General features: G+C 39.2%; 1 protein-coding gene across 2 annotated transcripts in view; it reads left to right on the top strand.

Annotated features, from left to right (window-relative positions):
• The first annotated feature begins 7,651 nt into the window (after positions 1-7,651).
• The window catches only part of LOC139729142 (stathmin-like), a 28,515-nt gene continuing 20,782 nt past the window's right edge, over positions 7,652-15,384 (top strand). Inside the window, exon 1 of one of the 2 annotated variants that reach the window (XM_071640074.1) lies at positions 7,652-7,926. In XM_071640074.1, coding sequence (XP_071496175.1) covers positions 7,917-7,926 — 10 coding nt within the window. In that variant the 5' untranslated portion in view covers positions 7,652-7,916. The remainder of the gene's footprint in view (positions 7,927-15,384) is intronic. The other variant, XM_071640082.1, reaches the window with a different exon arrangement.

Raw genomic sequence — 15,384 nt, forward strand, 5'->3', positions numbered from 1 at the left:
ACAAATGGCTCCCATGAAATATAGACACACTATCTAAAGCCACATTATACATGCACACATGTGATGTTAAACCTACCCACAAACATAACCCTAACCCTAATTACCATCCTCACATCAAACTATTTAAACCTAAAACCCTTATCACAACCCTAACACCACCCCAAGTCCTTGGAGCAAATGTCCTGTCTTTGTCTGCAGGTTTACTCCCAAGATCTACCACACTGGTATCTGCAACATGTTTTTTGTACGACATGTGAATACTACCTCTTTGGTAAAATTTCACTGACCATGCATACTTTATCTTAATTGAAAAAATTAAAAAGAAATTCCACCCTTTCTGTAACCAATATCATATTCCTCTTTTTTTTTCTTTAAATTTCTTATTTATCCACACATGTAATATTGGTAACTGTTCATGGAAAACCAAACACTGTATCACCCATTACAAGGGCTCAAACTAACTTTTCTGTCTGACAGCCTGTTTATAAGGCCACTAAAATCTTTAAGTTTGAAATGTTGATGGCCAAAAAGATATGTAATGGCCAGAAATGAAAGCAAAAGTAGCAATCCATTTTGAATCTTAGTTGCCCGATTGAGCCACCAAAAGACAAAGTGTGCCCCCGATTTGCCACTGTATAAAAATATTGACTGCTTTTATATGAGGATGGTGGTGGCAATCATCACCCCCAAGGTGCTTTTCATATTGACCCTTCTACGAACCGGAGGCCCTGGCCAAGTAATGATTATTACCTCCCCAACTTCTATTACTTCTATTCATCATTTGATACCTGTATTACTTGGCAGACAGGAAATTCTATTAAGGGCAGTTTTTTGTCATCTAAGGATGATGTGAACACAGTTTCAACTTTATCAATAAAAAAAATTGATGGCAGGCCTGCCACTACCATCAGGTGTGTTTTTCTCTCCTAATGCAGAATTACACACTCATATTGATTACTGTTTAAATCCTTAACGTCCTTGCGCTGACACTAAAGCTTGATACGGTGAAACGCACGAGGGAACATGTGACCTTGCATCAGGTAAACACACTTGAGTTGAGTCATTGCACTTCCCCATTAAGCCTGAAATAAAAACAAGAGAAAAATCTACCGGTCGGTATTCTTTTTTTTTCAGCATATGATTGTTTCCAGTTTGATTTCAAACTTTGGGTTCTGATTTGAAATTTGAAAGCACTGAAGTACACTTTTGTATGTGAGAGCAGTACAGAATTTTTTTCCTTTTTTTTTCTCACGTAGGTTGGCAATCCTTTAAAACTTTTTTTTTGTAGTTGCTGGTTTTTTTTTTTCCATTTTCTATCCGTTACGTGTGTAAAGTATACATGGTACTTGCAGCTACTGCAAAAATAATCAAAAACTGGCAAACACTTCCACAGTGGGAGTAGAAGCATGGATGTAATGCACTTGTCAATGTAATGACGCACCCCACTACCCCCGGACATGGGTGCGTCATGGTCATTTTTTGACTGACCACACGGGGTTTTTGACGGACACCACAGTCACTTTTTTGACGGACATAACGCTGCAAGTGACGAACACCACAGTCACTTTTTTGACGGACAACACGTTGAAAGTGATGCACACCTCGGTCACTTTTGTGACGGACATCCTCGGTACATATGACGCACCCCCGTAAATACTGAAACGATTTTTGCACACGTTTTATTCAAGCAATTTCATTTTCTTTTGGTTCGTACACATAATTTGTAAAAGTTTCGGCAAGTTTCCCTTACCATGTAAGCACCGTATTGTCATTCACCGTACATCACGCTGCTGCTACGATATTCCGTGCAGTAGTATGTATTCTGTGCATGCAATCCATACATGACAATCACATGTGTGCAGAATGCGCTGTGTGTGCGCGGCCATTGCTAGTGCGGTGGATGCATACTGCTGCAGCGCAGGTAGGTACACACCACGCCACGGCATTCATATTCCCGCTCGAGTACTGCGTAACTACAGCCTAGTCGCGGTACGTAGAGATTCGCACAACTAACAGCGTCGCGCGCGCGTACGTCTGGCCAGCTGGTCGGGCTAGGAGTGAGCAGAAAATAGCATGCGGCAGGCAGGTCTTCTGCTGCCGCTTCGACAGAAAAGATTGAACTAAGTTGTTACATCGCTGAACAGTCCCTGGTTTGAGATTGAGTATGCATGATTTCATGGGTTTGTTGGAGGGAAAATGTAAGGAGAAAGGGTGGCTTTTAAATTCTTTGCTTGCCAGATTCTGGCAAGCATTTTTTCCTCTTATTCCAAAACGCTTCCCGACTTTGATTTTCACTTGCCGCATGCGTGCAGTTTTCCATAGCCAAGTAACGTACCATGACGCACCCCTCGGTTCAAAATAATGCGTGTTATTTTCCATAGCCAAGTGACGTACCATGACGCACCCCTCGGTCAAAATTTTGACCGACAATGATGGGATTTTGACGCACCCCTCGGTCAAAAATTTGACGGACAAAGCTGGTAAAATGACGAACACCTGGGTCACAAATTTGACGGACCAAACGAGGAAATGACGCACCCATGTCCGGGGGTAGTGGGGTGAGTCATTACATTGACAAGTGCATAATGTCGGGCATGATATCTCAAGTCTGTACACATTTTGCTCAAAATCATCCGAAAATTTCTTTTTTTTTTTTCAAAAAACCTCAATATCATCCCTAAATGTTCTTAAAATGAATAAAATGTTTTAAGTGGGTATGTATCCCTACTTTCTCAATAATTTGATACCACCCCCTCATAGCTGCTGTGGAGTTCTAGATCTCTTTTTGTGTGTGTACAGTAGATGAGTGAGTCTCCACACATACATTTTCTACTAGACACTGAACTTTAAGGTCTCTTTTCTCAAATTACAATGATACAAATTATATATGTTTTATTCTTTTTTCTCTTTTTCCAGGTCAGAGTTGTACGAGTAAGAGCATCCCAATGCTGATGAGATCATTTTAAACATAAGAGCTTCATTTTGATATACTATGACCATTTACAGGTAGTCCTTTACACTTAAGAATGCAAGTTTGCATGTAATGTGCAGAATTACCCTGTCCCTCACGTCACACTCATACACACACGCACAGACTTTAATAGTGCCATTACTTGTACATGCCTTATATTATAGAGGCTGTCAGACCAAGGTACCAATAGAAAATATATGGATCGCCATGAAGAGACATGGCTGATTCCTTAGGCTCAAGGGGATCATACAGTGTAGCATGGTTTATGAGGTCCCAGAGATCCAGCAAAATCAACCATGCCTAGAACATTAAAGCAGTTTTTTCTCATTTGTGCATGTGTGTGTGTGTGTGTGTGTGTGTGTGTCAGTTTATGCGATCGAGCAGTGTGAGCGGAATACTAGCCATTTTTTTGTGTGTGTTTGTTTTTTGTTTCATTGTGAATATGAAATTCAAATAAAGATTAGAAAAATAGTGTGTGTGTGTGTGTGTTTGTGTCTATACGTTACAAATTAATGGCAATTTGGGTCATTTTCTGTTTCTAGTAGGATTCATAGTGTACGTATGCAGACTACCTGGTTTGCTGCATTTATAACATAAATTTCAGTACATTCTCAGGATTATCTGGAAAGTCAAAGTGTACATTGTAGACTCTTCTGTTGACAGAGGGAAATTACTGTAAAACATGATATATTCGCGGCATGAATTTTTCGCAAATTGGAGCTGACACCCTTTTTTGCGGCATGAAATTTTCGCAAACTGCCACTGGCATTCAATGCATATTGTGTAGACAAGAACTTTCGCGTGCATTTTAATTTCGCGAATCTTGGCGCTCGCGAAATTCGCGAAATTAAAATGCACGCGAAAATTCCTCGTTTTACAGTATGCAAACCAGCAAGGAATGTGACAAACACTGTGGCTCCTATTGTCAACACAATAGCGAGCTTTAGGTCTGCAATGTGAATGCTAAAACCATACTAATCAGGCAAAAAAATGGTGTTCTGGGCATGGGTGAAACAGCTCTTTCCATTGTCCAAACCGGGAGACTACGTTGTCTTTAGATTTTGCGTTTCAGATCTAAAGCTCGCTAATAATACTTTTCGATACCAAAGGTTCGTGCAATTTAGTGTTTTAGTCCTAGTCATTAAATTGGGATTTGATTTTCAACTGATTGGATGTCGAGGTTTTTTTTTTAAAGGTAATAAACATTAATCTTAGTTTCATTATTTGCTGCCACTGTGAACTACTTGACATTTCAGCTCCCTACAAAGTATTATGGCATTCAGGGAAATTGTATGACTGTCTGCGTGAATCATGCCTTTCAAATGATGTTCTCAGTTCTCAATTACCAGGTACTGGTGTGACAAATTCTACAATTTTCCACAAATATGCCAACCATTTTCTAAAGTGATGATGTCCACATCCTGTGGAACTACAGTAGCAGTATCTATTTGTATGTACTGAAAATTAAAGATGAAAATGTCTCAAGGAAATTTGATAGTCATGAATTAGTCAGCCAAGAGCTTTTGCTATATCATTCAAGCATTTTTTTTCTCATTAGATATTTGATAAGAAGATTAGAGAAATTCTTAGTATCAAAGTTCATTTCATCCTTCACATTCTATTAAAACATCTGTCATCTGTATGGAATGTTAGTTGTCATCTGTTATGGAATGTAGTTTGATTAATCGACCAGTGTTTTGACACTTGTTTGCACAGGTTTAGAGTGGTCCCAATTGTTTGTAGTGTCAAAAATATACTAGTATTCATTTTACTTGGATAGACAGTAGAGTCATTGCACTTTTGAGTTCCTGGTACATTATTCATGGGTTTGGTTGCCATGATACCATATGGAGCATGTATCACGGAGTACCACACCAATCACAGCCACATATTAACATAAATCATTTTAGCTAGATTGGAGTGCCGGCCTGTGCTTGTGGACATGTAATGCAGGTTAATCTATCTGTTATGTAGGCAAGAAGTCTGCTGCTTAGGCAAATTAGTGTACAGTGAATGAACTGTTCCTTTTGAATAGTTTTGATGACCACAATTATCAAATTCACTGTAAGGTCTTTACAGTCATACTCATTAAAAAAACATGTTTTATTTTCAAAACCTTGGTATTTTACTTCAATGCTATTTTTCCCCCCAATTGCAAATCTGCTCTCATTGAAACACATTTTAAGGTCAGTAAAGTGAAAATAGTGCACATTTATAAATGTCATGGATTGCAAAAAAAAAAAAGAAAACTGAAAAAAGAAATGATTGACATTAAACCAACTTTTTTTTTCCAGTGTGTATGACGTAGCTTCCTCGAGAATACTGACAAAGACAGAGATATTATAAATAAATTCTGTCCTGAAACATCTGACATTTCTTCACTGTCTTGTGAGATTTTTTTTTTGGTTAATTTTGTTTTTAATTATTTCTTTACAGGTATGTAGTTCCTACAATAAAGTTATACAAAATGTGTGGGTGTGTTTACATCATGAAGTCCCCTTCATGGTGTATGTGCTGTTTTGTTAAAAAAACATAATCAGGTAATTGTGTGTGTGTGTGTTTACAATATCTGTCTGTGTTAAACCTCAAGGATACAGTTGAGTACCAAAGTGATGATGTCACAGCCTCTTGTTACAGCTTGGGTTGGAGCCAGGTGCAAGCATGGTTAGCAACAATACATACCTAGTTTATCAACATTATACCTGTTGCTATTCATTGTATCAAAATAAAATAAGAATGAAAGAAAAAAAAAAGAACAACTCCCTGTGGTTTGCTGACGTACAGATGTTCAGCAGTGACTTTCATGTATAAACCAGAGTCCAATAAATGTCAAACACAAACTACTGTAATTTTGTGAGTCAGACTAAATGTTTGCCATTTCCCAAGTGCTCTGAAGGTGGTGCATATAAAAAGAGTGACAGAAAGCAATACATTGTATTTTGGCAAGCTGTTAAACCTTGCACATATTGGATGATTTGCAAAATTTGCAAAAATAAAAACACTGCAAAATGCATTATACAGTAGTATTAGTATATGTATGCTTGTTCCTCACTTATGGTTTATAATTTGACACAGATTTTGTTCGAGTGGGAAATCCTGTTTGTTGAGAATTTGGTACAAAATGATGTGGGAACAAAAGATTCAATACACTTGTACCTATTAAATGTCCTACGTGTATCAGGGTAATTGATTTCTTTTGTAGCATTAAATGCATCAAATCATGTAAAAAACGGTCAGTAGGATTGTTTGGAATCTAGATGCTGTTTTGTTAAGATATTGCTGTAGACAGTGTTGCAGAATTCCATTGTGCATGACTGGAATATAAAAAATACCGGTATGTTTCCCTAGAAAGCCCCTTTTGCATTTTACATTCTGTTTCCTCTTTCTATCCCCCGAGCTGGATGTGAATGGCTCATACAACGTGTACCTGTGAACCATGACTGAGATGGTTTATTCTGCCTTTTGCAATGTCCATGCTTGTCGATGGTTGTCTTTTTGTTGTATGTATTCAAAACAACATGAGTAGGCACTGACATCCAGTGACATGGTTTGCTATATGTGGGTTAATGTAAAGGGGGCCCCTCTGCCCCCCCCCCCCTTCAAAGAATGAAGGAAAGAATCAGATTGAAAGATGAGGACATAAGAAGATGAAATGTGGTAGAAAGAAAGGAAGTGTGCGAGAGAGTTGATCTCTGAATTATGAAAAGAGTATTTTGCTGGTGTACATCTGTACAAGGTTTACTCTGCAAGTAGGACATAAAGAAGTGTTTTCTCAAAAAATCTGTGATGGAATGTTTTGTAAAGACATTGTCTCTGAAAGTCTGTATAGAGCCAGCAAGTTGCTATTTACTGCCAGAATTAAGATCCTGAATCAATAATATTTTGCTACAATTCTGATGGTTTGTTTGTAAGCTGATCATGCTTGGATATAGTGATGTATAAGAGATGAATGGTGTATTGGAGGAAAATAAAAATAAAAATGATTTGTGGAAGAAGATCTACAATGTATACTCGATGTCAATGAAAACTACAGGAGAGACAGAGAGAGAGAGAGAGAGAGAGAGAGAGAAAGAGATACAGAGAGATCGAGTCAACAGGAAAATATACTGTCCCTATACACAGAAATTGCTTTTAAAGAACACTAATTAAATGATTTTTCATGTTAATTGCATGGTGTGTAGTGTCTATGCAGAGAGCATCTCTGGTGGATACACTGATAGACCGTAAGACCTGCTTGACATTCAACTCTACACTGAGTGCCCCTCCTTCAACAAGCCCCACCCCCGTCGTGCAGTTTTTAGGTCTAATATGTGGCTAAGATTGGGGGGGGGGGGGATTTAGGAGGCCAAAAGCAGTGTGTTGTTTCTTTTTCCCGTGATGAACTTGCCTTAAACTCTCTCTCTCACACACTACACAAATGGACACAAATGAAAAAAGACATAAAAAGCATTCATGAACATTACACACATGTGGCCCGTGGGTGCTGGCACAAAATTGCAAATCTCCGTTTCCCCGCGGTGACCACGACCACGCTGCCTCCTGAACGTAATCAGACATGCTGATGAGATGCGGGTGTCGTTATGACTCAGACTCGCCCCTCAGCTCTGCTCGCTCTCGCTCCTAATGTACGTGTACACTCCCTTTCTCCTCTCCCGTCTCCCATCTCTGTTCCTTCCGTTATCATTTGCAGATCACTTCGTTGAGCAGAAAAGGTGTTGGCTGCCACTGCCTCGTGCGAACCGCGGACGTCGGCGAGAGTTTTCTTGTGCCTTATTCTCTGATCCTCAATTGTTCCCTCGTTTGGCGTGACGGTGTGTCTCCCTACAGTCGCAGAAAAATACGTCTGCAGTCGAGCCGTTTGGTGCAGTGAGGAAACTTCAGCGCGAGCACGATCTTGTAGCCCTAGAGACCAGCGCCCTTTTTTCCCTTGTAGATCAGCTTCAAGATGCCTTCAGGTAAGAAATTGGTAGTGGGTCATTGATTCTATTGGTTTGTAAAGAGCATTCATGAGCATCATATTTCATAGAGTGTGATGTGAAATACAAAAGCGTAGTGTAGCTTGTTTGTAGGATGTTTAATCTGTGTGCTAACTGCTTGTATTTCAATGTGATTTTTGTTATCGTATATGGGGGGGGGGGGTATTTCACTTTCCTTTGATTTTTATGTCTGTCTACAGTGTATGAGTGTATTTTGTATGAGGTGCATGAGGTATCCTGTTTTACAGTTGTACAATGTATGTAATATGGAGTTTTGTGTGCACAATGCTGTGATTGCATCCAATTTGATAAAGCCAGATGACCTTGATTGTGCAGATGTGATAGTATGAAAATGCAAGGAAATTATATGAAGAAAAAAAAATTAGCATGCCCAACAAATGAACAGTATCAACATTGCAGGCAATTCATCGACCTAGAATTGATTGAAGTTGGCTAAAAATTGTTTCATAATGTATCTAGTCAAATTGCAGGTTTCACATTTGCTTACTGATGCCTTATAAAAAAAAGAAAAAATACAAAACTACACTATACAAACACTAAAAATGTTTAGATTAAAGTGGGCTGGATATTACCTTGACTTGTAGATAAAGGGCTAGGGCATGATCAACACTCATTACTAGGTTGTACTGCTCCCTGCAATGTGCAGTGTGCAGTTGATATTAAAGCCACACTTGGTTCTTGTAAGAAACCATCGCACTGTATAGAATATCAACCTTGATCATGTACCTGAATTGGAATGGATTTTCAATACATCGTGCTTGCAAAATACCCTTCATTTTTATTCTCATTTTCATCACATCTTGTTTGAATGCTTAAAGAATAATATGTCTTTCCATCCTTTAATAGATTTACAGTAGGTGAGGGAAGAGCACATGGTACACACAATGTTATGGCTGTGCAACTTCTAATTTTTCGTTTTTATATCAAAAATTGCAAAAACTGATACTGTACATTGTACAAGTGTACCTGTCTATCACTCATTGTGAACCTCTCCCCCCTTCATTTATAAGTGTGTTCATGATTGTAATTCCATGGATGTATGTCATTTCAAAGACCCCGCAAGCATTTTCAAGGTATCGGACTTTCGTTTCCAAACATGTATCAATGTGTGACGCTCCTGCGAGACGCAACTTTTAGGATTCTGACGCAGGGGGCCCCTCGGGTGGCGAGGCGCAGTGAGTGTGCGTGAGAAACGATGTGACTCATCACAATCCTCCGCCGCCATGAGACAGTGCTGACTCATGTTGATTTCACTGGACCCGCTGGAACCCGGGAATGACAATGTCTCGCACCTTTCCTGGATGTCTTCCACCAAAAAAAAAAAGAAAAAAAGAAGAAATTTGTCACATTTTTTTTGCCCATGAACAAGACAACTTTGTGACGGGGAGGGAGACGATGGCTATCCAAAGCAGGGGGCAACTGAACAAAGAGAGTCGGAAGAGAAACTTGAGAAATATGCAATAAATAGAAATTTCGTTGCACAGAATGTGTTTATCTTAATCATAGCAAAGCTGCATTGTTGGAATTGTCTGAAAAAAAACCAAACACTGAAGGAATTCAATAAACCCCTTCCATGCCAGGAACTTTTGACAGTGTGTACAAAGCCATGGGCTCTTTTGTGCAATTGGCACCCAGAGCACATAAAGGGTTAAAAGCAACATTCCTTTCAGTGCTTTTTGACATCTCTGGAGCAGAGAGACAAAAACAAAACAAAACAAAACAAAAACAAAACAAAAAAAGGGGTTCTTGGTGCTGATGAATGGTACTCCACATCGTGTGTTGCCATTAATATGGACCTCAAAAATGGAAACTGTATCATATTTAATCATCATTTCAATCTATAACTCATTCATGTGTGTGAAAGAGAAGGAGTTTTGCTCTGAATATCACTTGAAAGTGACATCTGTCACAATCCATGCATGGAGGGACGTGGTAATTGAAAGAGATTCATCAGAGGTGTGCTATTTGGGTGCCCAAATTAATTTGACTGTGCAGTCGTGGCTTCATTGATGCACAGTCAAGTTTTCACGAGGCATACTACCATGAAAACCCTTGTTTTGTTTCTCAGACGTGGAGCTGACCCAGGGATTTGCACTTTTTGTGGGCATACCAGTGGCCTTGTAGTTGATCTATAGATAGCCACTGCCTAATGGCAGTACGGGAGATGAGCAGGGAGAGAGGGGAAGAGAGAGAGAGATTGTGTGTGTGTGTGTGTGTGTATCATGTGTGTGAAAGACATGAGCAAAGAGCTCAGCACAAAGGAAATGGGGGCGGGGCACTTTAACAGGCTTCTGTACAAGTACATGTGTGCATGCAACCTTGAAAGAAATATGCAGCTAATGGAGTGAAACAAAGGAGCAGGTGGTGGTGGGGGGGGGGGGGTCAGGGAGGGGAGAAGCTTTGTCCATTGAGATCTTTGAACGTGGACAAAGGGAGCGGATTATTCTACCATGTATTAGAAAGAGACAAGCAGTCAAACGCATAGGGGTATTAAAAGGAGAAGACATCAGAGACTCCAACTCTCCCGTTTTCGACGGGAAATCTCCCGCCGAAAACCAATTTTTGCAAAATCTCCCGTTCTCCCGCTTGAGATTTAATTTCTCCCGCCCTGGCTCTGTGTCTCCCGTTGGAAAGGATTTCTTACTTATTGCTTTTGTATGTTGAAAAAAAAAGCCTTTAATAGCACCACAGAGCATCAAGAACCCTAGGAACTTGGCGCTTCGCACACATCAACTTGGAGTCTCCCGTTTGCTAGGGGTTTCAGGCGGGAGAATCTCCAGATCAGAAGGTGCTTTGGGTTGGAATCTCTGAGACATAGACCTCCCAACCATACTGAATTTGGAGGAAAGGATCTGAATTTTGACCATTCCAAGCTCTTGTTTCAACAGGAGTTTCCTATTTTTCTGGATAATTTTACTACACACTCCTATGGGAACTGCTCTTTCTTTCCTACTTTTGAGCCAAATCATCCCTATTTTTCAGTCAGAAAGGTTGGGAGGTCTAGATAGAAACAATGTAGGTAGACAGGCATATCATATAACATACTCCCCCTCCCCCAAAAAACAACAACAACATCAATAACAACAACAAAAACAACAACAACAACAACAAAACAAATAAAAAACAAGACAGAGACGCGGAGAGGGACTTGATGACCAAGAACAGCTAGAATGGATGTCAAGCTTACAATACATTTAAAGAAAGCACACAGTACAGTATATGATATTTTACTGTATATTACATGTATAATGCCAAATATTTTGTGAGGTTTTTATTTCCACAAATTGTGCAAAATCCAATGCTAATCACAAATTTAAAGACAGTTGAAACTGATCTGGATATGAATGTGATGTGCAGGACTCATTTCTCTGTTCAGTACTGTACTCTACAATCGCAAATTTAGCCATTCGCAAAATTGTCGTGAAGTCCTGATTAGCAAAAAATTAGACTCGCTTTAATTTATGGCATATATGGTTGAGAGAAAGAGGCTTTTTATAAAAGCAGGATGACCTTGTGATAAAAAGACATAAGGGAGAAAACAAAAAAATGGTGGATAAATTATTACAAGATGTTTAAGATATTAATTGCAAGTACACCCCTGAGGTACATGTATTTATAGCAGCATTGTTGTAAAGGACATGTTAGAATGTTATCAGGGGCTCAGTGTTGGGTGAGAGAGAGAGTGTTGTATGTTGATATGACACTAAAATAACAAGAAATTATAAAGATATTAAAAAGGAAGTGCCAGATAACTGAAGACCTGAATATAAGAATGACCCAAGTCCAATTTTTGGCCAAATTCTGCTTGACATGGGAATTTGTAGCTTATGCATGGACTCATCTTGTGTATAAATGATAAATCCTAATTACCCCCAAAAGTGCCTGAAATGAATGAGTGAAATCTTATATGAATGTAAGAATGACCCAAGTCCAGGACTTGGGTCATTTTTACATTCATATTATGGCGCCCTCTCTCGGATCGCTTCTCTCATCTCATATAGCAGCCTATCCTGTATATGATTCAAAGAACGACCCGAGTCCATATGATTCAAAGAACGACCCAAGTCCATCATACAAAATGGCCTCTCCACAATTAATGTAAATCTTCATTGTCATAATAGTATATGTTCTAATTTGTATGTTGCCGTCCCATCACAGTTAAATAGAATATTATTGGACAAATAAAAAAGATATGAAGTTTTTTTAAGTTTACTCGAAATGGCCTTCCATGGACTTGGGTCGTTCTTATATGATATTCAGATACTCAATTATTCTGAGTAATAGATATGAAGAGATCAATACAGAGATAAGTAATAATGGAGATGGGGGGGGGGGGGTTAAAGCAATAAAAGAGTTATAGAAAGGAGAGATAAATGGAGAAAGAGATCTAGAGATATTTAATCTACCAGGCATCATATTCTCCTGGGCACTGCAAGCCACTTTTGATGTGAGACTTTCATTAGGGGTGTAAAAAAAAAAATGTGATTGCTGAAGGTAGTTGTTGTGTTGAGCTGGGAAAGGAAATGAGTCAGCCAGTGAAGCGTAAATGAAATACGCGGCTTGCGGTTTCCCACCCCGCTATCTTTGGAAGATATGAACTCAGAAGTGACACCCGGGCCCCCACAAGATCAGTATTCTGAGAATTCACTTGCATTTCATTTTCATCTGATTTTCTATTCTTTTCATTCTTCTTTTATCCGTAGCCTCTGGGTATGTACAATGTACATTTTGCATGTGTGTCTGTGTGTGGTTGTACATGTGTGTAAAGTATGTGTGTGTTCAGTACGCATACAGTGTATCTCGATGTGTACACTGTATGCATGCATTGTACATCATGACAGTGATTGGTGCAATTTGACGTGAGGTGTCTCAAAGTGGTAGAATGTATCACTGATATGAACTGATATCAACTTGAATGCCATTTACATTGTAACTTGATACCCACGGGGAAGTGGTCTGTGTAGGACGAAGTCCTCTGAGATTTGAGAATCCTGCAGAGAACAGGTTACACTGCGTGGGCTCCACACGATTCATGGAAGATGAGGCCTCTTGTAATATTACTATTTCAGAGCTGCTCATGCAGAGTACCAAGATGGAAGCATGTGGACAAAAGTTCTTAACCCATTGAGGACGGGCTGATTTTGCTACGACACACATTTCCCGTAGACACTTGCCCGAGTATACTCGGGACTCGTCTTCAATGGGTTAAAGGCACATGTTGCAGGGCTCCCCTTATGTCCATCTAGCCTAATCCGTATCTATGACATTTGATACAGCACAACAACAACAACAACAATAATGATAATAGCAACAACAAATTAAGCTTTTATTCCTCAGCTGACCTCCACCCCTTTAGTGAAGAGCTACCACCTTGTACACTGTATTTGTATTGCTGCATACCCACAAAATGATAAGTACTTAAAATTCTTATTCCTTTTACCATACAATGTACATTTTTCTTGTGAAGGAATGGACTCCAAAGTAATGGAATGAGTATTTCTGACCCAACAGAATTCAGACTACTAAAGTATCTGCTGACTAATGTAGTGACAAAATTTATTTCCCCTCTAAATCGCTTTTTCTTGCAGTGCCTGAGTGTGACACATGAGTCACTGGTGGTGTCATACCAACATTTGTTGTCTTCTTGTAGTTCTGTTTATGCCCGCCGCATTATTCACCGATGACTAAATCGAAAAGTAATTTGAGCGATTTGGCAGGAATTACATCAAGGTTCACAGCAGCACATTATAGATCAACCACAAGGACTTCTTGCCACTACTCTATAGTTAAATTCTAATGTAGAAGGTCACTCGAAATCAGTCAATGAAAACAACACCTCAGGCATTCGCATAGGGAAAAAAAGTGGAAGAGCAGGGACATATGGCATACTGATAAAGAAGAGAAGTCAGTGTACAATTTCATTTGACATTTTCTGGTTGAGGTATTGTCTTGTATGGATTTTTAAGTATTTCTGTTTGAAGAGATACATGTACATCCAGATTAAACTATTCAGTGGCAAAGTAAAATGAGGACATTGTTTGCAAACATTCGCAATCATAATCTAATTAAACAAAATAAAAGAAAACATCACTATACACCCACCAAAACATATAGTAAACATACAGTTTTGTACTACATGGCTAACCTTTGTTTGACATTCAGCTCTAGACAGGTTTGGTGTGTGTGTGTGGGGGGGGGGGGACATTTTTTTCTTTTCCATTTCATTTTCTGCAGGGTGTAGCAGTTACATACATTGTATACATCATTGGAATTACAACAAACGACTTTTCTTTTTTTAATTTGATAGTGTAGTGTTTGGTCCTAAGCAAAAATTTCCATTGGTGTGGTATGAGATTTTGTTTTTCAGAATGTCCAAAGCTTTTGTAGTACAAATGTACAATGTAGGTGTTGACTGGTGCAAGTCCTGACCTTTCTGTACTAATCTTTAATTAATCAAGCAATGTTGTTCTTTCATAATGAGCAGGGTCCCATAGTAGCTGTGGGCAGAAGCAATATACACTGTATAGAGACTAAACAGTTGGCATGCAATGGTTCAGAAAAACTACCATTACTTTAGATAGAAATCAAAATTAAATTTGAACTGTAAGATTCTGCCAGAAGAATAGAATTATGTGAATGAAAGCTTTGATAATAAATTATGCAGCAACATGAAAATGTATGGAAAAATATCATCTAAAACAAAATCAAGCATAAATGGCTACAAATCATGATACGCAGTGACTAGCTGCAGTTTTTCCGCTGCAGCTTTTCTGCAAGTGCTCTTGAGAGCACCGGGTACACCCGGAGACGTCAGCGGCTGGCTCATTCATTTGCATTTTTGCTAGACAGCCGACTCTCGAGAATGACTTTCTTGGCGGAAGAAATGATGTGGGGGGCCAGAGACAAAACGAGGGGGCGCTGGATGTTCCTCGTGCATTGCGCAGTGTTTCAAGTTTGCCATTCAGTTGATGCGTGAATGGAAGTGAGAGAGAGAAATGAGAGAGAGAGGGGATATGATGCCATTTAAATCGGATCCAGTAGCTGACCTTTGACTGTAAAAAAGGGAGGAGCAGAGAAACAATCTGAAGGTGTTGCCGCAGAATGCTGCCAATGGGCGGGGGTCTGTGATCTCCTGACATTGATAGTACGTGCGATAAAGGCTGGGAACATTTTATGAAATTGTAATGAGTGCTGGACTAGCCTTCAAAGCGTCAACTTTATTCCAAGATTGACACAAATAGTTTATACTACTACAAAGTACAAATTGTACGCACACCTTGCCGAACATGCAATGGATACTGAAATGAAACTACTGTGTAGTATTATTTCAATATCTGTGCATGTAATATTCTCATAACACTGGGAAAAAAGGATATGATTGGAAAAATTAACTCTAATTTTTCCTTTCTATCATTT

The sequence above is a fragment of the Diadema antillarum genome, unplaced genomic scaffold (genome assembly GCF_040938485.1).
Source record: "Diadema antillarum isolate AM-2024a unplaced genomic scaffold, OU_Dant_1.0 scf00000020, whole genome shotgun sequence".
Classification (NCBI taxonomy): domain Eukaryota; kingdom Metazoa; phylum Echinodermata; class Echinoidea; order Diadematoida; family Diadematidae; genus Diadema; species Diadema antillarum.